The sequence below is a fragment of the Lynx canadensis genome, chromosome D4, assembly GCF_007474595.2.
Source record: "Lynx canadensis isolate LIC74 chromosome D4, mLynCan4.pri.v2, whole genome shotgun sequence".
Taxonomy (NCBI): domain Eukaryota; kingdom Metazoa; phylum Chordata; class Mammalia; order Carnivora; family Felidae; genus Lynx; species Lynx canadensis.
In genome coordinates this window covers 16934726-16957804 of record NC_044315.2, presented here as the reverse complement: position 1 = coordinate 16957804, position 23079 = coordinate 16934726, and the positions used below count along the sequence as shown (strand labels likewise).

Genomic DNA, 23079 nt, shown 5'->3' with positions numbered 1-23079 from the left:
TTGATACAAAATTAGAATCTCAAATCAAGTGTCTTTCAGTAGTACAGAGGGCTCCCTACAATATAAATTGATGTTTTAGCAAAAGAAGCTGAGTTTTTATGAGCTCGAGCCATGCTCTGGGAAAACAAATGCTATCAAAGTAAAAAAAATTTCATGGCTCCTGGCTACTCCATTACAGAAAACCATGGCGTCTTGTATGATAAGGAAATCAATTTTTTTCATTTTCAGACCTTCAGCAGACTGTAATGAGTTGCTGAATTTCTTCATACTACGTGTAACCTCAGAGATAAACTAAAAGTCTAACGATGACTAACATTATGTATTTCATTATAAATATATCTTCTCAATGATTATGGACTCTAATCAAAGCCAATATACAGAGCTGAAAAGAAATTTGGCTATTGTGATTCCTTTGTGCTAATAAATATAAAATACAACTTAAAAGATAAAATCAGCCTTCACCTAAATATAAACATAAAAAGCTTTATTTACCGGCAAAGAGTGATACCACAAAAAACAGACAAAAGGAATCCAGTCTCTTCAAATGTTTATTTTTGTCAGAATAGCTGACGATTTTCTGTTAAGTCTTTTGGTTCATTACTATAACAAGCATTTTTCCCCTTGAAAAACCCACTCAAAATATTTTAATCCTTGAGGTAAAGAACTTTAACTAAAAAAACAAAACAAAACAAAACAAAAAAAAAACAAAAAAGAACTGATCTTTTTTTTTAAAGAAAAAAATTCTTAAAATTCCTTTAGCTTGATAAATAGAAATAATCTCTTCTTCTTCTACTCTGGTGAACAAAAATGTACTTTATACAGCAAAATATCCAGTCACTTATTGGCAAACTGAAGGTGAGAACCTACCCATTTACATGTTCTACTCAAACACAGTGCAAGACTTCCATGTTCATATAGACTTCAAAAAACAAAAACAAAAACAAAAAAACCCAAACCAAAAAAAACCAAAAACCAAAAACCGGTTACCAACACTCTTCTGGCAAAGACGAGGGTTTTGGAATGGCAAAAGGAACACAAGTTTTAGATCTCAAAGCTCCAGAAGGGAATTAATCTGAGTCTTCGTCATCAAGATACTCCTCAGCATTGCTTAATGTTCGAACAGCATCTAAAAGGAATGGCGGGAAGGCAAAACGGGCAAATTACAGATTGCTCACATTTGGTTTGCACTTTCAAAGCTCCTGATACCTCAAGGGATCGTAATCTTTCCTCAGGCCCGGGGACTGTACCACCCCTGAGGATCTTTTTCAACTTTTGCTTTCCTGCCTGACTGTTCAGTGTCTGCTGTCCCAGAGGCTGACAAACGCAGCTGTCCGCTCGTTCCTTGGACACGCAGAAAAGTAAAGCCCGTAGGCCGCAGGTACCATTAATCTACCTTGCACAAAATGCAACCAGCCACATGTGCCGTGACCGGCACAGAACACACCGGATGCCCCTCCACTCGTCCAACCCCCTCTCCCAATGACAAGTGCCACATGTGGCTTTGGTCAGTCGACAGCCTGCAGCCTTACTTGAAGGCAAGATCACTGGGTAGAAAGGTAACTAATGAGGGGGGAAAAAAGGAAAAGAAGCAGAATGAAAACACAGAAGCTTCGGTTTCATCTCTAAAAGCATGGATAAATAAAAAAAATATAATAATTTTAAAAAAGCACGGATAAATAAAGTATGCTCAGAGGTAAAAGAATGAAATTAAAAAAAAACCCAGAAATTTGAAACAGAAAGAGCCGAACCCTACCATACGTGACATCAAGCTTGAGCAGGGGTCAAAACGAAGACATCTCATCTTTAAATGGTCACCTATTCGGTTGTCTATTTAAATGTCTATAAGCAACAGGTTACACGGGGTATAATTTCAGGGGGCAAACTGAAACGCGAGCCTAACCACCGTCAGAGCTCAACAAGTGTATGTTATCATGGTCTCTAAATACTATCTTCCCGTGCTCATTGGAGAAATGACTGATTCCAAGTCTGGGGCAGAAAGTGTACCTATTGTCATACCGTAAAACAAGGATGCTGTCAAAGAGAGCGTCAAAGGTTCACGATCCAACCCGAAGAGGCCTCCACTAGCCAAAGAGGAGCTATCAATAGGGATACTAAATATAATGGATTGAAACACAGCAAATATTTCAACGCACATCACAGAGAAGCCACTAGTCCTCTTTGGAGAATGAGAAGGAACCAGCACATTATTTTGAAAACTCCTAAATAAAGGATGAAAATCAAGCCTTTATTCTTCTCCTACTACACAAACTATTCCTTGGAGTCATCAAACCATGGATGAAGGGCAATTTTTTTTATAGAATGTTCCAGCTGATAACTGAGACAGGAGTGACAGAACTAGAATATGGCCATTTCACAACTGTTAGTGAACTAATGGATCTAGACAACGATCATCAATGAATGCTAACATCACAGGATGAGTGACAGACAGATAATACGTGCCTCTGATGAAAGAACACAGCTTTCTTCATGAAGCATTCTTCCATCTACCCTTTCACAGACACATAAAATGTAGAATCTAATCAAACCTCTAGATCTAACACCAAATGACAAAAATACAGAGGAACCTTTAGATCTAACACCAAGTGACAAGATTACAGAGGAAAGAGGAACCTGTCAAACACCCTGAGAATGCATTTATGCAATGCCTAGACTGAGAAATTCAGGAAAACTGACTCTGCTTCTTTAATAAATAAATAGCCAGGCTAAACGAAGAGGGGGAGAGGAGAAAGAAAGGAAACAATGATTTAGGAGATGTATCTACCAATCAGAACCTGACCTTATTTAGACCCTGACTTAAACTGTAAATAAAGAAACAGATAAGTAAGTCAACAAAGCAGAAACAAACATGTATGGGAAAAAATGGTGAATCTGGAAAGTGACAAGATACTTGAAGATATGAAGGAATTATTAATTTTAGGTCTGCTAGTGATAATGTAGCTTTGCTCAGTCATTATCTTTACAAATTTAAGAAAATAATTATAGAGAAAAAAGAAAGGGACAAGGGAGAGTTGGTACAAGGGAGGTAGAAACTTATACGAGAAGGAAAGATTCGGATTCAAAGAAGTGGATATAAACAGAACAGAGGCAGCCTTGAATAATTTCACACCAGCTTCCAAACTACTAGAAATCTCCAGCTTGTCTGCATTCATCTCAATCCTCCTTATGAGAAGTTCTGGAGACCTGGGAGGAATATACTTTGTTCTATCCCACGTACACGTACAACTTCAGGACTGGCTGTAAACTTTTTGCCTTCTTAAGCCACAGACAAAAAGACCATAGCAAGGCTCTTTCCTACTCTGCTTTGCTCCTACAATCTTACGTGTTGCCCACTGAGGTAGTCTTGGGCCTCCAATGGTTACCTCGGCGCTTTATTTCAACCTCGTTTCTCCTGTTAGCAAGAGAAGAAGGCTCGCCACACTGCAAACTCTTCCTGAATGGAAATCAAGAGACAGGAACGAGCCAGGAAAATAAATTCCTTCTCCTTCCTTCCTTTTATGGATGGCTCCCAGGCACAGTTTCTCTGGAATCTTCTCACATGGCCAAGTGCTGAGGAGCTCCGTCTCTTCATAGCCCATCTTGGGCCGTGACCATCATGGTAATGTAACTCCTAACCATGCCTCCCCGTTCCCCCTAGCTGACTTCCATCTCTCCTCAATGTCACTGACCTGAATTTGCACATTCCAAACCAAGTACTAGCACTTAAGACAGACAGTCAAACAAACCACAAAGGGTGGAAAGACAGACACAGTAACCTGGATAAATCTCACAGGCACAGCATTAAGTGAAAAGAAGTTAGACACAAGAAAGTACATACTGTTTGATTCCATTTATATCAAGTTCAAGCACAGGCAAAACTAGGCTATGGTGAGAGAAGGGAGGACGTGGAGGGGTTTTCAGGGTATGGAAAATGTTCTCTACCTTAATCCGGGTTGTGGCAAATAGGTGTAAGCACAGTTTAAAAAAAAATCAAGATGTAAACTTAGGATTTATATACTTTACTTAATATAAATTATACCCCAATTTGTAAAAACTGGAAAAAGAATTTAAAGTGTTGACTCCTCAAGGTGGGGCTGAACCTCGGCCCTACACACATGTCCCAAAGTTACCCTTCACGGTAACTACAAAATGTGACTTGTTTTTTCTCATTAAAAAAATCCAAGATATGGGGCGCCTGGGTGGCACAGTCGGTTAATCGTCCGACTTCAGCCAGGTCACGATCTCGCGGTCCGTGAGTTCAAGCCCCGTGTCGGGCTCTGGGCTGATGGCTCAGAGCCTGGAGCCTGTTTCCGATTCTGTGTCTCCCTCTCTCTGCCCCTCCCCCGTTCATGCTCTGTCTCTCTCTGTCCCAAAAATAAATAAACGTTGAAAAAAAAAATTAAAAAAAAAAAAATCCAAGATAAGGGGTGCCTGGGTGGCCCAGTCAATTGAGCATCTGACTCTTGATTTCGGCTCAGGTCATGATCCCAGGGTTGTGGGATCGAGCCCCATGTCAGCTTCATACTGAGTGTGGAGGCTGCCTGAGAATTTCTGTCTCTCTCGCTCTCTCTCCCTCTGCCCCTCTCCCCTGCTAGTGCACTCTCTCTCTTAAAAAAAAAAAAAATTCCAAGATGTGCTTTTAAAACTGGAAAACAACATCAGAATATACTTTTCCCAGTGTAGAGTTCGTGCTGGCAATTAGCTATATGGCCCAATATTCAACTCTTACTCCAACTAAGATCACAATACAAATTCAGACTTTTCACTGGGCGATTGAGGTAATGAAGCGAGAAAAAAGAAAAGAAAAAGGTAACGTGAAAACTGAAATATGAAAATTCATTTCTTGCCTCTGTGTCAAGCCCTAAGATTACCTCAGTGATGAGTCCATTATCTAATCATTACACATTTAGGAAAGTAGACCAAAGACACTTAGTGTGAACAGAGCAGAGGAGACCTACCTCCCAGCCCTGTTCTACAAAGACTGCAGAAGGGTGAGGGAAAAAGAGCAGATGTGCCTTCCCAGCTCTGGGTGCCCAGATGGAGGCTTCTGGGTACAGCTCTCCGGGGTCTGAGCAAGTGTGGCATTCTCCTTGCCTATCATGATCAAGCTCATAGTGTACATGGGGCTCTGATAACCTTCAGCTCCTAAGAAACCGTACTCCTCGCTCAGGACATTCTGAAGGTACCCACAGAACAACAGGAAGTCAGTGGCAGAAAAAGGAAGTTGGGCCATAGTCCTGCTTCCTGACCCAACCAAGGCAGCAGGAAGGAAGAGGTCCGTGCCAAGTAAAAGCATCTCTCCTACATGGCTGCATATACACTTCTCAATCAAAATGTAGCTGAGGAGCACCACGCAGCTGGTACCTACTTTCCCACTCACTTAGCAGACCCTCCATCCATCTATGCATGAGTAGTTACTTTAAAGAAACACCAGCTCTGCCAGTGAGCGTTCACGGCTGACATAATTAAGAAACCCAAGCCGCTTAGTGGTTTACACTACATCTGAACTGAAGTTAAAAGAAGTGAGAAACTGAAACAAAGACATACCTGGGGTAAAGAACAAAAGGAACAGCAGACTCGTGAGGAGGGCTATGACGGGAATTTGGTGATGGGCAAGGAGGATCATTCTGGGAAGCTCCCTTGGCAAGTCATGAAGAAAGGAGGACTGTTTGCTATTTTTGATTAACTAAAGCAGGAAACCAGAGGTCTGACTGTATTTTGTTACTTCCGCGGGAACAGGGATATGGGACAAGGTAACACCACCTCTTCTCATAAAACAAAGGGGACTTAAGGAAGAGAGAAGCTTTCCAAGGGTTCCAAAACGAATGGGAATGTGATTCATATAGGAAAACAAATCAGTACCTCACTCCACAAGCTCGGAGGGTGACAACGTCCTCAGATTAAAGTAGAAACAAAAATGTACTCAGCCTCTACACTAGAAATGTCTCAGAAGTTGTTTTGGTGACTCTCCACCAACATGGACCAGGCTAAACTTTAGACTCTAAAAAGCAATACTAAAAAGGGTTGGAATGATGAGTACCAATGCTCACTAAAGACATGAAAAGCGAGTTCTCCATTATACTAGTTCCATTCTAGAAAACGGTGGACAAGATGTATCGATCATTGGCTTATACTCCAAAGTGGTATGAAAGTGCCAAACACGAGATAAAGGTAGAGGAAGGCTTGAGAAGTGAGGGGGGGGAAAAAAAAGATTGAATGTCCCCTCCAGCCAAAACATCTTGTATTTTTCTTTTTTCTCCCTCGGGGTTCCTCAGGGGCCGGGAGGCTGCTGGTGGACGAAAGGGAGAGACAGGAGAGGAAAATGAGAAGGAGGGGTAAGGCACACCGGCCCGCAGCATTTCTTTCAGGGGGAAGCATTCAGTACATTATGTACAGAGAAGTCCAATAAACAGCCAGTCTCTGAATAGTAATCATGAACAATGCAAGCGTGTTTCACACCTTTTCTTTAACACCTTTTCAAAATAACCACAAGGACCTTTCTTTTTTTTTTCCAACCCCATCTCCCACGCCAATAGATATTTTTACCTCGAAGAATGTATACCTAAACTTTACCTTTAAAAACCACCCCACGGTCTGTAAACAAACATCAAATTGGTTATCAAGACCAGAATAATTCTGATCGTAGTTTACTGATACTCTCGTTTAAAACAGAGATAAAATATAATCATGGAGCTCTTCAGTGCTTAATTAAAAATAAATATTTAGAGACAACCACTTGTAAAACCATATCCGGAACCATGGTTCTCTGATAAGGGCTCTACTGGAAAGCAAGTGATTACGACCTGATTGCAAGGAACAAAGGAAACACACAAAAAATACTAAAAGGCCAAAGTCTCTTCGATTTGCTTGCATGAAGGCATTCTTCAATGTTGCACGTTCCCTATGACACCCAGGATATAAAATCTGACTTCAGAACCACATGAAGAGTTTACCAAGAAAACGTTTCCCCAATTCTAAGATGGTAAATCTTAGTCATGATGGCGTCAGAGGAGAAAGAAGGATCGGAGGCAAATACCTGCTCCCTGTTTCTTTTTCAGGAGAGACGCACAGGCCGCGTTGGTGGCCATGTCCAGGGCCAGCTTCTTCTCGTTGTTTCTCAAGTCTGTTCTTGCACCTTCCCCAACACAAGAAAAGCAAGTCAGGTGTTTTTGAAGAATCTGTAGTAGCGGACTACAGACCCTTCTTCCCACCAAGACGAATCACTTTTGGCCAAACTGACTAGAGAACCATTCTGGCCCTGAAGTAAGCTTTTTCAAAACAGTCAAAGCACGTTTGGCGTCTTGAAATCAGGGCGCTTGCTGCTGCGTCCCAGACAATTAGGCACAATTAAAATAGAGCCTTTCCTTTCAAATCCTCAGACTGCTGCATGTGACTTTTCACTTCCCTGAGGTACCTCCTGAGTCAGTTGGACTCCAATGTGTCTTGGCACGAGTTTTTGGAGATTAGTTTAACATACCCTTTGCTTCTTGAGAGAAGCCCGTGTGGGTGGTGCCTGCCGGGATTAGGATTTCATATCTGCCAAGTATACTCTTGTGCAAATTAGCAGAAGAGTAACACCATAAAACCTAGAGGAAATCCGTTGTTCCCACAGCACATCTTCTGCTTGCGTTTTGTCCGGGTCTTCGTGGTGATAAAAATTACATCAGAATTCGTGGGTATATTTTCGTTGCCAGAGCCTCACAAATGCAGAAGTGTGCTGAACAAAAGCATACGTCCCGTTTCGTCCCCTGACTAACCCCTCCCTGCCCCGTCTTCCAGTTTGTCTGGGGGAAACCATTCCCAGCAAGAGGGTATCAGTTCTCACCTCCCTCAGGTGCAGGAATGCACTCACAGACATCTATGCATATATACGTAAAATCACACCACACGTAACAGCCTGTAACTTGATTTTTTTTACTTAGCAATATATAATGGTACTCATTCCTCAGTAGTACACATAGCTCAATCCATGTAAACATTTGTAAGTATTCAATTTTGTGGGCATTCCAATATTTATTTAATAACTCTCCTCTTCCCCTATCGAGGGACACTTAGGCTGTTCCTTTACCACAAACAATATTGCTGTAAATCTCCTTGAACACCAGCTTTCTGAAGTCTGGCTTCCCAGAAGTGATGCTGGGATATAAGGCTATGTATATTTTTAATTCTGCTAGCTACTGTCCGATCGCTGTCCAAGAAGGCTTTACCAATTTATACTTTCTGCCACAGTACAGGAGAGAGCCATTTTGCTTGTAATCTCATCCTCTTCAGGAAACAAAAAAATAAGTGTAATGAAACTCAAAGGGACAAAAATACTGAGTCAAGAAAGCATGGTTTGTTTAATTAGGAATATGGCGACCGTGTCTAAAAATCTCTCTCATGAGACTTAGATCTGCCCACAGCTAAGGGTCTATAGAAACCTCATTCGCTCATTGGGCCACGGGGAAAAATTCCGGAGGGTTAAGAGCTCTGTGACTGATCATATCTTACGTTAAATTGCACTTTAGAACCCATATACATGATTTCTTTCAGGACAGGAAATGTTCGGAGCCAGCAAGGCAAGAGAAGAAACGACCATTTCCTGGGTCCCTCTCAACGAGTGCTACCCAAGAGAAATACGATCTGAGCCACATGTGTCATTTTAAATTTTCTAGTGGCCACATTTTCAAAAGGTGGAAATCGTTTTAATGACATATCTTATTTAACACAGTAGATCCAAAATGTTACCCCTTTATCATATAACTGATATAAAAGTTATTGTGATACTTTACGTCTTTTTTTTTTTTTCCCCGAAGTCTTTGAAATTTGATGTGCCTGTTACACTTACAGTACATCTTGGTCCAGACCATGCTCATTTCATGGGCTCAGGGGCCTGTGTGGTTTAGTGGCAGCCAGCACAGACAGTCCAGTTCTCAGCATAACCCTTAGGGGGCACCTCATGCTGTCTGATCTTTTGTACCTGAGATGTACATCACCAATGTCCTTTAAATCAATAACATGTCCTCTCTATATCCCACAACATTGCTGTGAGGATCCCTAATGAACGTGCATCCATAAGACACCTTGGGATTCAAGCATCTTATATTATAGCTTCTGGACCAGGATGCAGGACGGGGAGATATGCCTGGCCCTCTGTAAGGATTAATATTTATGGGACGGATGGATGGATGGATGGATGGGTGGTCAGTTCATAATTTCACTGTCCCCTCTGACTTGTATAAAAATAGGGAATCGAGGTATCTTCATCTTCCCCGTACTTGTAGCACCTGCTCAGATCAAAGCAGGACATTACAGCCACAGCATTCTTTATCTGTCAGGACTTTCCTTGTGAACAGGGGCCTCGGCACCTTTCCCCTACAGCTTTCTGAGATAGCATCTTCTCTGCACGGGTGCACATACACACGCCTTTCTCCAAGGACCCTTTAATCCCACAGAAATATACAATAAACTCCTACGGAAAGTAATATATGTAATTTTAAAGCTTACCAAGCTTTTAACATAAAACGAAAAATTTAACACGAATCACTACTGTAACTTCGTCTTATTGTAACAACTCTGTGATACAGACAGAGTAGAGGTTAAAATCCCAGTTTCAAAATACGGAGCCTATGATTCTTCCTACTATTTCAAATAATGTAATTGAACACAGCCTGTTTTTCCAGGGTGAGCAAAGGCCAGACAGATGGGGCACATGCTTTACCTTTTTCCAGAAGCAAGTGGACAATATCTGCATAACCTTTCCAGGCAGCAGCGTGCAAAGCTGTGTCTCCCAACTTGTTCTATGGTGATTTAAAAAGAGAAAGCAGCATTTTAAAAAGAGACGGTGGGTTGAAAACATGCACGAATTCAGGTTTACTCCAAGCAAACTCAAAGTGAGAACAAGTCATAAAGTCATATAAAGTTCCCAAGAGAGAAAGGAGACTCAAGGGATGAGAGAAAAGTCATTTGGGGGGAGGGGATGGATGAAAGAGGAGAAACGGACGTGGCAGAGCAGAGGGAAACACCAGGAGGGAGCAAGCAGACCTGCCCCTGCAAACCTCGCAAGAAATCAGGCCCTGGCGATGCCCGGAGACGCTGGAACGAGCGTGAGGCACGGGACCGGACACAAGAGTACTGGGTGAAAGTGTTTATAGAAATAATCAGGGGCGCCTGGGTGAGTCAGTCGGTTAAGCGTCTGACTCTTGATTTTGGCTCAGGTCATGATCTCCTGGTTCGTGCGATCGAGCCCCCTGTCAGGCTCGGTGCTGACAGTGGGGAGCCTGCTTGGGGTTCTCTCTCTTCCATCTCTCTCAGCTCTTCCCCAGCTCACGCACGCACACTCTCTCTCTCTCAGAATAAATAAACATTAAAAAAAAACAACAACAGTAATTAGATCACCTTCCTCTCTCCTTGCTGCCAGGTGACCCAGTGCGGATGGCAGGATGACCCTGTCGAAAAATGAACCAGGTAGTTTCCAAGCTCAGGGGACTCGGGTACAAGGGAAGGTGGCAATAAGGCCAGGAACTAAAAGTGGTGGGTGAGCTGAGACACCTACAAACTGAGCGGTAAGACTCCTCTCCCAGCTGCCTTTACCTACCCTGCTGCCCCAGTGTATACAGCCTAGCACCTGCAGGCGGGGAGCTGGAGGACAATCCTCCGGTAGAGGTGAATAGCCCCACATGTGGAGGGGGAGAGCATACATACTCACGCTGACATCTGGGGATAACCCAGCACAACAGCCAGGACCTTTCCACCTCACCCTACAGAGAAGCCCACAGCCAGTAAGCCCCATGCACATGCAGAACTTCCAGTCACCCTTAAACATGACTGGAGACACAAAGATACTAGGTATTTGAGGAAAGCCTCTCATATTTGAGAGAAGATGAAAACAAAACGAATGGATCTCAGAGGGAAAAGACACAGTACAGTGAATGGCAGGAAAGGTTTTAAAAAGCTGTAATTAATATAGGCAAGATACAACATGATATGCAGCATCATGCAACAAGAAAAGAAGCTATTTAAAAGCAATAATCAGCAGGGCACCTGGGTGGCTCAGTCAGTAAAGCGTCTGACTTCGGCTCAAGTTATGACTTGGCCATTCATGAATGTGAGCCCCGCGTCAGGCTCTCTGCTGTCAGTACAGAGCCTGCTTCAGATCCTCTGTCACCCCATCCGCCAAAAACAAGTAAAAAGAAGAAACATTTAAAAAAGAAAGCAATCATGAGAGTAAAAGAGCTTATAAGTAGACAAGATTCTAAGATGCTGCCCAAGATCCCCGCCCCCTGGGGATCCACCCCCTGTAAAATTCCTCCCCCTCAAGTATGTATGAGACTAATGAATATAATAGGATATCACTCCCATAATGCAGTTTCTAATCAGTTGACATTGAGTTCATCAAAAGAGAGATAATACTGAGTGGGCATGACCAAATCAGACGGGCCCTTTCTCAAAGGTATAGCTTCAGAAACACAATCTCCTAGTGACCTTAAGGAGGAAAGCAAACAGCCATGTTGTGAAATGTCAACGGAGAGGGGTGATCTCTGAAAGCTGAGGTCCAGAGCACTGCAGGTGCAAGAAACTCAATCCCACCGGCAACCTGAACGAACCTGGAATGAGATCTGAGCTCCAGATGAGAACCTGCTTCTGGCCAATACCGTGACTCTGGCCCGTGAGACCCTGAGCAGAGAGCCCAGCTCTGCCATGCCCAGAATTCTGGCTTACAGAACGTATAAGGTAAATGCGTGTTGTTTTAAGCGGCTAAGCTTTGTCACACAGCAATAGAAAACCTAGGACACTGAGGAATTAAAAAGGTAACCAAAATAAAACATAAAGCTAAGAAAATCTTGGAGTGCCTGGGTGGCTCAGTTGGTTAAGTCTTGATTTCTGCTCCAGTCGTGATCTCATGGTTGGTGAGTTCGAGCCCCGAGTAGGGCTCCGCGCGGACAGCACAGAGCCTTCTTGGGATTCTCAATCTCTCCCTCTCTCTCTGCCCCTCCCCTGCATACTCTTTCTCAGTTTCTCTCTCTTTCTCTCTCTCTCTCAAAATAAACACATAAACTTAAAAAAAAAGGTAAAAAATCTCTGAGAAAAACTAAAATAACTGGAGACTCAACCAGAGGTCCAACCTAACTACTGGTGGGCATTCCAGAACCAAAGAATAAAGACATGGTCAATAAAAACTAGAAAAGAAACAGTAGACCCTTTCAGGCTGAGAGAGTCCACCACCTTTACTGGGAAGAAACACGCTGAAGCACATTAAGAAATTTTAGAACATCAAGGACAGGGTAATGATTCTAAGCAACAAAAAAGCAGATCACACACAAAAGAATGGGAATCAAAATGGCATCAAACTTCTCAAGAGCAATCCTAAAAACCGGAATACCATAGAGCCTTGCCTGCGAAATTCTGAGGAAAATCATTCTCAACCTAGAATTCTGTCAGCCAAATAATCAATCCCTAGGTCCCCTTTCTTAGGAATCTTCAAGGATGTTCTTCAACAAAAGGAGGAAAACACGGGATCCAGAAAAGTGAAGACACACCCCGGGAGAAAGGTGACAGTAAAGAGACGCTCAGAGCAGAGATCGAGGATGAGGGCTTCGGGAAGTACCATTCCAGGGAGAAAAAAGAAAGTATATCAAGAGAACATTAAACAGTGTGGGAATCTTAATGAGATACAAAAACCAAAAACCAGTGAGGGGCTCCTGGGTGGCTCAATCGGTTAAGTGTCCGACTTAGGTCATGATTTCATGCCACCTGAGTTTGATCCCTGCACTGGGCTCTGCACGGACAGTGTAGAGCCTACTTGGGAGTCTCACTCTCTCCTCTCTCTCTCTGCCCCTCCCCCACTCATGCTTTCTCTCTGTCTCAAGATAAATAAACCGCCAAAAAAAAAATATTCTCAGCAAAATAAAAGTCAAGAAATACAGAAACAAAAGTTATACAAGCAGCGAGCAGTATTTAAATATTTAAATAGCCATAATACTTGCAAGCATCATAGAGTAATATAACCAAAAACTATGATATGATACGTGGGGCAGACCAGAGGAGCAAAGGGTGGGCACTGGCAGATCAGAGTTTGGGCAGCTGATAAGCTTCAACCTTCAGATGGGACACTGAAACATTTATGAAGATGATGACTTAGGGGACAGCCCCATAAGCATCTTCCTTAGTAACATGAAGGCAAGAGTTAAGAGCTAAACGTTGAGAGTGACATATGAGAAGGAACATGGTAGGTGTTTTGGGCTTTGTACAATTTGGACTTCGGTACAACGGTACATTTTTAATGATGCACTTTTACTACTTGGATTAAAAATTGTATGAAAGATAATAAATGGGAAAAGGTCAGTTCAAGGCACAAAGATAGGACTTTCCATGCCCATAAGTCACACCACGAGAACAAGGCAGGTGTGTTAAGTGACCACCAACTTCCGCATAAGCGATCTTACCTGTTGGTTCAGTTCAATGTTTGGTTGAGTAAACAGCATCTCCACTATATCTGAAATAGAAAAGGTATTTTTCAAGAGTGCAAAGGAAAAGGCTCACAAGACTAGGCATAATCATTTTAAAAAGAGGATTGATTCTTTAGAAGAATCTTCAAAAAAATCCTTGCAACAAATTTGTTAAAATTTACGTAAATACAAGAATTAAGAACCTAAAAAGTAGAATTATCTAAGGAAAAATTGTGTTCCAATAACTTGGCTTTTGCGTTTTTTCACATGGCAACTATTATAGAAATATCTCTACATTCACCATGATACTTTATAGTCACTTAACGAATCTGCGTTTGTTAGCTAAAATGAGATCGGCTTCTTTTGGGGAAGAGCCACAAACTGTCCTCTGGCTATGCCGTTTAGTTTGTTGGGTGCTGTTTCTCATTGCTGTCGTGTTTATTTTGTGTGTGTGTTGTAGGGAGGAGGGGAAAGAGAGTGGATGTGGCAGATTTGGGGTCAGGCTGAAACAGATCTAGAAATTCCATTTGTTGTATTACTGGTTGCAACTGTGAAGGCTGTCCACTCAACCACTAACTGACACAAATGCTGTCTTTCCCCTGAATCTAACAGCATGCATTAAACATTCATGTAAACCATGAAAACATGTCTTGGGAAAAGCTAAGCTAGAGCAGTAGGCAGAGTAGTCACTTCTGCCCCTTTCTTCTGTCAGATTAGATAGTGGGGTTTGTGTTGACATTACTATGGTTTTCCTGTAACCTCTCCAAGCTCAAGAGAGGAAAGGAAGTTCCCACTCTTTCAAGTGAGAGAGGTCCATGCAGTGAGCATCCTACCTACTGTTTTCCAGACCTCCCGGAGCAAGGTTTTGGCCGATCTTCTACAGGATGTGAAAAGCATAATTTTTGTTTCATTTCTGTAAACCCCGCTCCCCTACCTGAAGCACATTTTCAGCAGCATGGACATCGACGGTAATGAACAGAACATAGTACCTTTGTGGCCCCCGTGGCAGGCCCAGTACAAGGCAGTGCTTCCAGCTTTGTCTAAGCCATTCACACCGACTCGGTTGTCCAAACACTCTCTTAACCAGCTCAAGTTGCCTGAAAAAGTTTTACGTTTATAAAAGCACAAGAAAGAGGGTTTTGTTTTGCTTTGAAATCCATTTCATCCTCCATACATTTCCACCTAGAATGTATTTAGTCAACAAATCTGAAATTAATACCTCCTCAGTAACGCATTCATTATGGTACATTTTCACTCCCAACTTATTAATGAAAAGCCTTAACAACAATTTGCAGGGGGGGGGGGTGAGGGGAGGTAGAGTAGGAATGGCTTAAGGGACACGAATTATTTGTCACGGTTCTGGGAAGTCCAGAATCAAGGCGCCAGCAGATTCAGTGTCTGGTAAGAGCCTACTTCCTGGTTCATAGACGCTGTCTTTCCACCCCTTCAACAGAAAGAGCAGAGTGAGAGAGCTCTTCTGGGGTCTCTACCAGTTCCCTTCATGAGGGCAGAGCCCTCATAACCTAACCACCTGCCGAAGTCCCTACCTCCAAATACTGCCACATTGGGGTTGAGTTTCGACATGTGAATTTTCAGGAGACACAAACATTCAATTTATGGTATACACGGGTTGGTACACATACACTAAACAGTGTGTATGAAACTGATGAAATAACGAATAAGCTTGACAGATTGTACAACAACAATTTTTAATGGTAGGTTAATGGGAGGAGTTGCCTACGTGAGTCTACTTATGGTAGTCTTACTCTGTAAAAGCTACCTACATGTAATTTTTTGCTTCGTGAAATCCTGGAACTTGGGGGAAAAAACCAGTCAAACCTAAGAACAAGTAGATAATACTCATATTCATATGATATGCATCTTAAAATCAGTTCTTATAAGAAAACAAGAAAACAAATGCTAAATAACCTACTCAAAGTTGCTGCTCTCATATGTTAAAATATAACTATTAATTTAAAATCCTTTGGCTAATGTCCTAAATATCTAACTTACAAATAATTCCCTTTCTTTCTCTTTCTTTTCTTTTCTTTTCTTTTCTTTTCTTTTCTTTTCTTTTCTTTCTCTCTCTCTCTCTTTCTTTCTTTTTCCCTTCAAGTTTTTATTTAAATTCCAGTTATTTAGGGGCTCCTGGGTGGCTCAGTCAGTTAAGCATCCAACTCGATTTCGGCTCAGGTCATGATCTCACAGTTTATAAGCTGAAGCCCCACATCAGGCTCTGTGCTGACAGCTCAGAGCCTAGACCCTGCTTCAGATTCTGTGTCTCCCTCGCTCTCTGCCCCTCCCCCTTCATCCTCTCGCTCTCTCTCTCTCTCTCTCTCTCTCTGCACCTCCCCAGCTCATGTGCTCTCTCTCTCCTTCTCAAATATGAACATTAAAAAAATTTAAAGAAAACAAGATAGAGCCCCCCAAACGAGGCCCACCCCTGTTGCTCTGTCCCTCCCCAACTCCATCCTTACCCCACACACTTGCCCTATACCAATACCCTCCTAAATGCTTTATCCCCAGGAAGCCTCCACCCCACTGCCCTCCAGTGACTCATGCTGGCCTCTACAGCCTGTTTAACTTAAACATAACTTCCACTGCTGTGCTTCTGACACCATCTTATAATGATCTGTTACACACATCTCTCTCCTGCCGGACTCTGAGCTCTGGGAGTCACAGACCATGCCTTTCAGCTTACCACTGAGCGCAGGGTACGTAAAGTACTCAGAAGTGTTTGGTGGCTGACATTTTTAATTAAAAATTAAAAATTAAAATCGCAGGGGCACCGGGCTGGCTCAGTTGGTAGAGCACGTGACTCTTGATCTCGGGGTTGTGAGTTGGAGCCCCACATTGGGATGTAGAGATTACTTAAGAAAACTAAAAAAAAAAAAAAAAAAAAAAAAAAAAATAAAGTCACTTCTCTCTCTAGGGTGATAGTGGAACAGAGACTGCCTCTGAGGGAGGCAGGGGTTAACTGGAACTTTCTGGGATGACAGAAATGTTCTAGCTCTTGATCCGGGTGTTGGTTACATGGGTGTGCACGTTTGTCAAACTGGGGCACCCTGGTGGCTCAGTCGGTTAGGTTAACCCTCCAACTTCGGCTCAGATCATCATCTCATAGGCTGTGAATTCAAGCCTCACATTGGGCTCTCTGCTCTCAGTGTAGAGCCTGTTTCAGATCCTCTGTCCCCCTCTCTCTGCCCGTTCCCCACTTGAGCTTGCTCTCTCTCTCTCTCTCTCTCTCAGAAATAAATCAACATTTAAAAAAAAGTCATCAAACCATGTAATTAAGATCTGTGTGTTTTACTGTACACAGCACTGCATATCCCAATGAAAAACAATCACACCTACCTCTTTTTGCAGCTTCGTGCAATGGATTGTCAATGGATTCTGCCTGCTCGGCCACTAGATCAAAAAGAAAAAGTGCAAACCCAACAGTGAGCACACTGCCCAAATGACTCACGGAAGCCCCCTGGAAGTCCCCAGCCACGGCCCTCACCACACAGCATCCCTTCCAATGTGGATTGAAAAAGTAGCAGAGGGGCGCCTGGGTGGCTCAGTCGGTTGAGTGTCCGACTTCGCTCAGGTCACGATCTCACGGTCCGTGAGTTCGAGACCCGCATCAGGCTCTGTGCCGACAGCTCAGAGCCTGGAGCCTGCTTCAGATTCTGTGTCTCCCTCTCTCTCTGGCCCTCCCCCCATTCATGTTCTGTCTCTCTCTGTCTCAAAAATAAATAAATGTTAAAAAAAAAAATTAAAAAAAAAAAAAAAGAAAAAGTAGCAGAAAAGCAAACCATGTTTCCCTCTTTAAAAGAAGCTGAATTATCTGTGAAATGAAAGCAAAGCTAAGCAGTAAGGCAACACCACAGCAATTGAGAGGAAGTATAAACAAAAACAAACGCGGCAATTAACTGGAAGCAAAAACAAACAGATCCGTGGCCTGCATACCAGTATACTCAAGGATGCAATAAACGCAGTCACAAACAGGCAAAAGAAAACATCTGATGTTCAATTTTACATTCTGTAAAAACACCCTACTTGAAGACGGCTGAAAATAATTGTTTCCCTCGTGTGTGCGCATGTGGGGGGCACGCGGGAGGGGGAAACAGTTTGCCTCCTTTATTTACAGAGGGCAATCGGCACACCTACCTGCCTCTAAGGAAGGTGTGTTCTCAGTTGTCCTGGAAGCAGGAGTATGATCACCTGAAGACTGTGGTTCAAAACAGACTTCAGACCCACCCCCTCCCACCCTAAAGAGCTCTATGTACCTGGACACTCCCTTGGCCACTGGGGATCCAAAGCAACAGAAGAACTACATGCTCAGTGTCTATGCCTGGCTGAAGTGGAGTGCATGGTGGAGGGAAACTGGGGATTTCAAAGGTTAGAAGAATGTAGAACTGCTTCTTTTTTTTTTTTTTTAACATTCATTTTTGAGAGACAGAGCATGAGTTGGGGATGCGCAGAGAGGGAGGGAGACACAGAATCCAAAGCAGGCTCCAGGCTCTGAGCTGTCAGCACACAGCCCAACGCGGGGCTCGAACCCACAAACCACAAGATCATGACCTGAGCTGAAGTCGGACGCTTCACCGACTGAGCCACCCAGACGCCTCACAAGTCTTTTTTAACCCAGAACGGTATCACCTTTAAATTTTTTTTTTTTTTAACGTTTATTTATTATTGAGAAACAGAGAGAGACAGAGCATGAGCATGGGAAGGGCAGAGAGAGGAGGAGACACAGAATCCAAAGCAGGCTCCAGGCTCCAAGCCGTCAGCACTGAGCCTGACACAGGGCTTGAACTCATGAACTGCAAGATCATGACCTGAGCAAAGTCGGACGCTTAACTAACTGAGCCACTCAGGTATCCCCTTTAGACCAGGGCAAGTGGGGTCCCTGTGTTGGCCCCAGACCTCAGCTCTCACTTCCCCTCCCCTTCCCCTCCTCCCCTCCTGGCTCCCCTGGCGTTGCGGTGCCTTCCTTGAAATTTTCAAAGTCTTCTGCCAGTGCTTGGAACTGGTGCCTGATGCCAGCCCCACTGGTCTAGGGACTCATCGAATGCTGAAGTCAAAAGGAATCTTGGGAAGTGATTTAAATCAAACCTCTCATTATACAGTTCCAGGGACAGCAGTTAAGTGCCTTCATCAAAGCCCCTTGTTATTAAGAAGTGGAAGAAAAAGGATTAAAATCCTGTTTGCCAATCCTGTGCTCTTTTTACTTTACTTTGCTGTTTTCTACATAAGTACTTTTGTCTGTTTGTCCCTCTCCCAACTAGAAGTGGCTTTGATGACGGGGCATGAGGCAGGCTAAGGGGCAAAGCACAAGCTAGCAACCCCCACCCCCACCCCAGCTGAGATTGTGTGATGTTCCTTGGACACTCCCAGCTACCCAAGAACAAAGGAAAGGGGTTTAAGTGCTTGCCATGGTAACATGGGAAACTAAGTAAATTCCCTTACTGACAAGTCCTTGAGACCGAGAGTGACCTCCCTCTAGGAGCTCAGCTGCCTTGATGATGACACTTTGCTAGGAGCAAAAGAGAACCTCAGCTTAACATTGTCCCAACCTCGAGGATCCTGTAAGTCTACTTCCTTTATCTCAACTGCCCGAGGATATATGCTGGCAATCATGCTCCAAGTTTATGGCCCCCAATAGGCACCTGAAGGGACTCATGTCTGAGGTTTTATTAAACAGTGATAAATGGTGTTTCCCTAGCAACAGCTAGTCCCTCAAGGTCCTAGAAACGTTGCTTCCAGAATTCCTTAGAGACTTACTCTATCCCTGACCCCGTCCCAACCTGGTATATAAGGAGTTACCCGTCACAACCCTAGCACACCTCTTCCTGCCCATGGGACCTGTCCCCACGCTTTAATAAAATCACCATTTTTGCACCAAAGACGTCTTCAAGAATTCTTTCTTGGCCATCGGTTCCGGACCCCACAAACCCCCCCATCACCCCAAAACGTCATTAGCTTCGTGGCAGGGGCCACATCTCACTACTCAAGACCCTCCAACTGCCTTGATACCTGATAATGAACATAACTGCCCCACACGTGAATTAACAAGGCAGGGTCACTTCATCCCAAAAGAAAAGGCTAGGCTAAGAAACAAATCTGTGAGATGTAGTTTAACAGCAATAAATACATAAATTAAAGAAATAAAGAAATCTCAATAAATAAATAAGCAAAAAGAAAGAAAGAAAAAAATTTTCTAAGAGTTGAATAAGGGAGAGCCACAAGCGTTTCTTTCTTTGGAAACCTTGGGTTCTATCAAGAGTGCTACAATGCATTTTCTTAAGCCAAAGAATCACGTTCAAGTACCTGCAGTGTGCCTTACCGTTTAATTGACAAGAGGCTCACGGAGTAGAAAACGTCCTTCGTTGGCGATGACTCCACCGATTTTGCAGCCACAGCAGCAAGCAGAAAGCCCCAGGAACCCTCTAGAGAACTGAACGCGCAAAGAGCATACCCAAAGCAAAAGCACCACAGCCCTGCTTACCATAGTTGCTTGGGATCAGTCCAGTCTTGCCTTTGGAGGTGCCTTTCCACCAATTGGTATCACTCTAGTGAAAGAAGATTAAGATTCAATTAAGTGGCACCAAATCCAGTTTACAGTCAATCACTTTTAAAACTGTTTGGCTCACAGAGTGCACCTGCTCTACAAAATGTCCATCAGTCCTCGTCACACTGACCAAGCTTCCTCACCCCTACTTATGGATGTCCGTTCCCCTTATCATCAAAGTACAAATATACACACATAAGCCTGCAACAAACACTTCATCGCAGAGCCTCAACAGTCACACAAATCAGAGAGTATATGGAAGAGAAGAACACAATTACATTTAGTTTAAACTGGCCGTAGAATTTTTTTGTCCCGAGTCTAGTTTCTCCAAGCTTCATCATTTTTTTTTTTCTAAAGATCACTTTATTTCACCTTTCTTTTTTGGGAAACTTTATTTTGGAAAAACTCACACCTATAAAAAGTAAAAAGAACAGTATAATACGCTTACATACACTCATCTCCCAACTGCATAAATTATTTCCTCGTGGCCAATATCATTCCATATATTTCCACCACAACTTCCCTCTCCTTCAGATTATTTTGAAGCAAACTGTAGACATTATATCATCTGTACATATTTCAGTACATATTCCTCAAAGATAAGGATTTTTTTCCAAAGACATTACCACAGCTTAAAATTTATTTCAATAATTTCTTACTACCATCAAATATCTAGATCAAGGTCCAAATTTTCCAGTTTGGAATCCAGTTTTTCACAATTGGGAATCCAAATAAGGGCCATACAATACGACTGATTGATTCGCCTCTTTTCTTTTAGTCTCCTCCAAGTTTTAAAACAAATTTAAAAAAAAATTTTTTTTAATGTTTATTTATTTTTGAAAGACAGAGAGCATGAGCAGAGGAGGAGCAGAGAAAGAGGGAGCAGGATCTGAAGCAGGCTCCAGGCTCTGAGCTGTCAGCACAGAACCTGATGTGGGGCTTGAGCTCACGGGCCATGAGATCACGACCTGAGCTGAAGTCGGAGGCTTAACCGACTGAGCCACCCAGGTGCCCCCCCTCCATTTTTTTTTTCACTTCTTCATAATACACTTGTTGAAGAAGTCAGAAACCAGTTTATTTGTTCTGCTGAGTTTCAAACAGTCTAGATTTTACCTATCGCATCCCTGTGTTATCAAAAATGTGTTCTTCTGTTCCCCATATTGCCTAGAAATCGGTCATTAGTTCTAAAGGTTTAATTAGATTTAGATTCAGTTTTTTGGGCAAGACTATCTCATAGGTAGTATTGATGTCTTCCACCAGGAGACAAATAATGTCTGGTGGTCTCTCTTTTTGTAATGTTAGTTAGCTGCTGGTATACATTAGCTGGATTCATTATTTCCTAGGGGTTGCAAAACCGTGACATTCTATCATGCCTTTTTCATTTGAACAGTTAGGATATCAGGGTGCCTGGGTGGCTCAGTCAGTTAAGTGCCTGACTTCGGCTCAGGTCACAATCTCATGGTTCCTGGGCTCGAGCCCCGCATCAGGCTCTGTGCTGACAGCTCAGAGCCTGGAGACTGTTTCAGATTCTGTGTCTCCCTCTCTCTCTGCCCTTCCCATGCTCATGCTCTCTCTCTCTGTCTCTCAAAAATGAATAGATGTTAAAAAATAAAATAAGATTAAAAAAAATAAACAATTAGAATCTCTCTTTAAAGAAAAAATTTCCCTCATCAACTTTCAGGTTATGCAGAGACAAAGTTCACAGAGAAAAGGCAGATCAATGCTAATTATTTTCCTTAACTGAAGTTGTCAGAAGACAAAGTTGGTTCCCTAGCATCCCCTCGGGGTGAAGAATTATGATGATGGGATTTTTGAAGTATCATTAGGAGCTTGTGAATTTAAACATCACAAATGCGTTTCAATTCTTGGGGACTGTTGCCCTGGTTGACTGCTCAAATTGTCCCACCTTTGACTAGTGACACCCTCTTCAACTTAGTTCCTGTCTTTCTAGGAACTAGAAAGTTCTGTCTTTGGAGGCTTCCTGGCTTCCAAAAACGCAGAGTTCTGGGATTATCTTGTACCTCTGCTGCCCCCAACCTGGTAATAGCTATTTCGCAAAAGAGCCTTGTTCCTTTTCCTTTGAATGCAAATAACACATTATTATTGGGTTGGTCTTTTTTTTTTTTTTTTTCCTAGGCCTTTTCAAAGGACAGAGCAGGACATATTTTTTATTTTATTTTAGATAAAATACAACATGCTTGCAATACAAATGCAGAGCTACAGGATTTTTACTTAACCTCGTTGATCTTTCATGTGTGTATCTTTTGTTGCAGGCTGAAAAATCCCAATTTTCAGTATCACAGACCTAACGACTCATTTGCTCTAAACCACAATGTACGTGCAGTGATCTCAGAATAGCAATGCCACCGCTTCTGCAACAAGATCATGACTGAAAACAGTTTACAACTGTTTTTTCTTGCCAGTCCTTTTTGTCCTTCCCGGGGATCTGACTGGGGATGTTCAGTCGAACTGCTGAGGTTTAAGGTGACTTGGGACAGCTTCTTTCTGTGTGGTTATGCCATTTACCTGCGTATCATTAACTTCATTTGATTCACTCTGCTTTTAAATTTCAGGGTTTGCTTTTCACCATTTAATTTAATTTTATAACTATGCAAAAGTGTACATCACTCCAAAGTCAGATCTCCAAAACAAGGAGATTTCTTAAAAGTCTATAGGTTCCATCTATGTTCCCTCTACCCTTTTTTTCCTTCCCTGCCATAGAAGAAACTATTTTAAAATTTTTACTTTATGATTTCTCCTTTGATTTTTTTGTTTTAAGTGGAAGAAAATAGTTATACATATAACCTCTCTTAGATAAATAAGGCATACTATCCATATCTTTTTACTTTGTCTTTTTCCACTTAAAGTACTCCATAATAGCATTTAGAGATAGTCCTCATTATTTTTTATAGCTGCATAATACTCTGTCTGGGGATATACCAAAGTTTTTTCAACCATTTTCCAAGTGGTGGACATAAAGGCTACTTCCAATTTTATGCTATTATTACAGATTGTACTAAAATGAACAAACTCAGGCGTATATGTTTCTGTACAGACACAGCTTTAAATAATGTACATTACAGCTACACAAAATAGTCT

The 23079-nt window shown here is 42.5% G+C and overlaps 1 protein-coding gene across 1 annotated transcript in view; it reads right to left on the bottom strand.

The window, feature by feature from the left end:
* Positions 1 to 530: 530 nt before the first annotated feature.
* Positions 531 to 23079, bottom strand: part of OSTF1 (osteoclast stimulating factor 1) — a 58043-nt gene continuing 35494 nt past the window's right edge. Inside the window, exons 4-10 of the mRNA XM_030294271.2 lie at positions 19918 to 19981; positions 16779 to 16832; positions 14414 to 14521; positions 13422 to 13471; positions 9698 to 9776; positions 7034 to 7132; positions 531 to 1126 (exon numbers count right to left, since the gene is read on the bottom strand). Coding sequence (XP_030150131.1) covers positions 1068 to 1126; positions 7034 to 7132; positions 9698 to 9776; positions 13422 to 13471; positions 14414 to 14521; positions 16779 to 16832; positions 19918 to 19981 — 513 coding nt within the window. The 3' untranslated portion in view covers positions 531 to 1067. The remainder of the gene's footprint in view (positions 1127 to 7033; positions 7133 to 9697; positions 9777 to 13421; positions 13472 to 14413; positions 14522 to 16778; positions 16833 to 19917; positions 19982 to 23079) is intronic.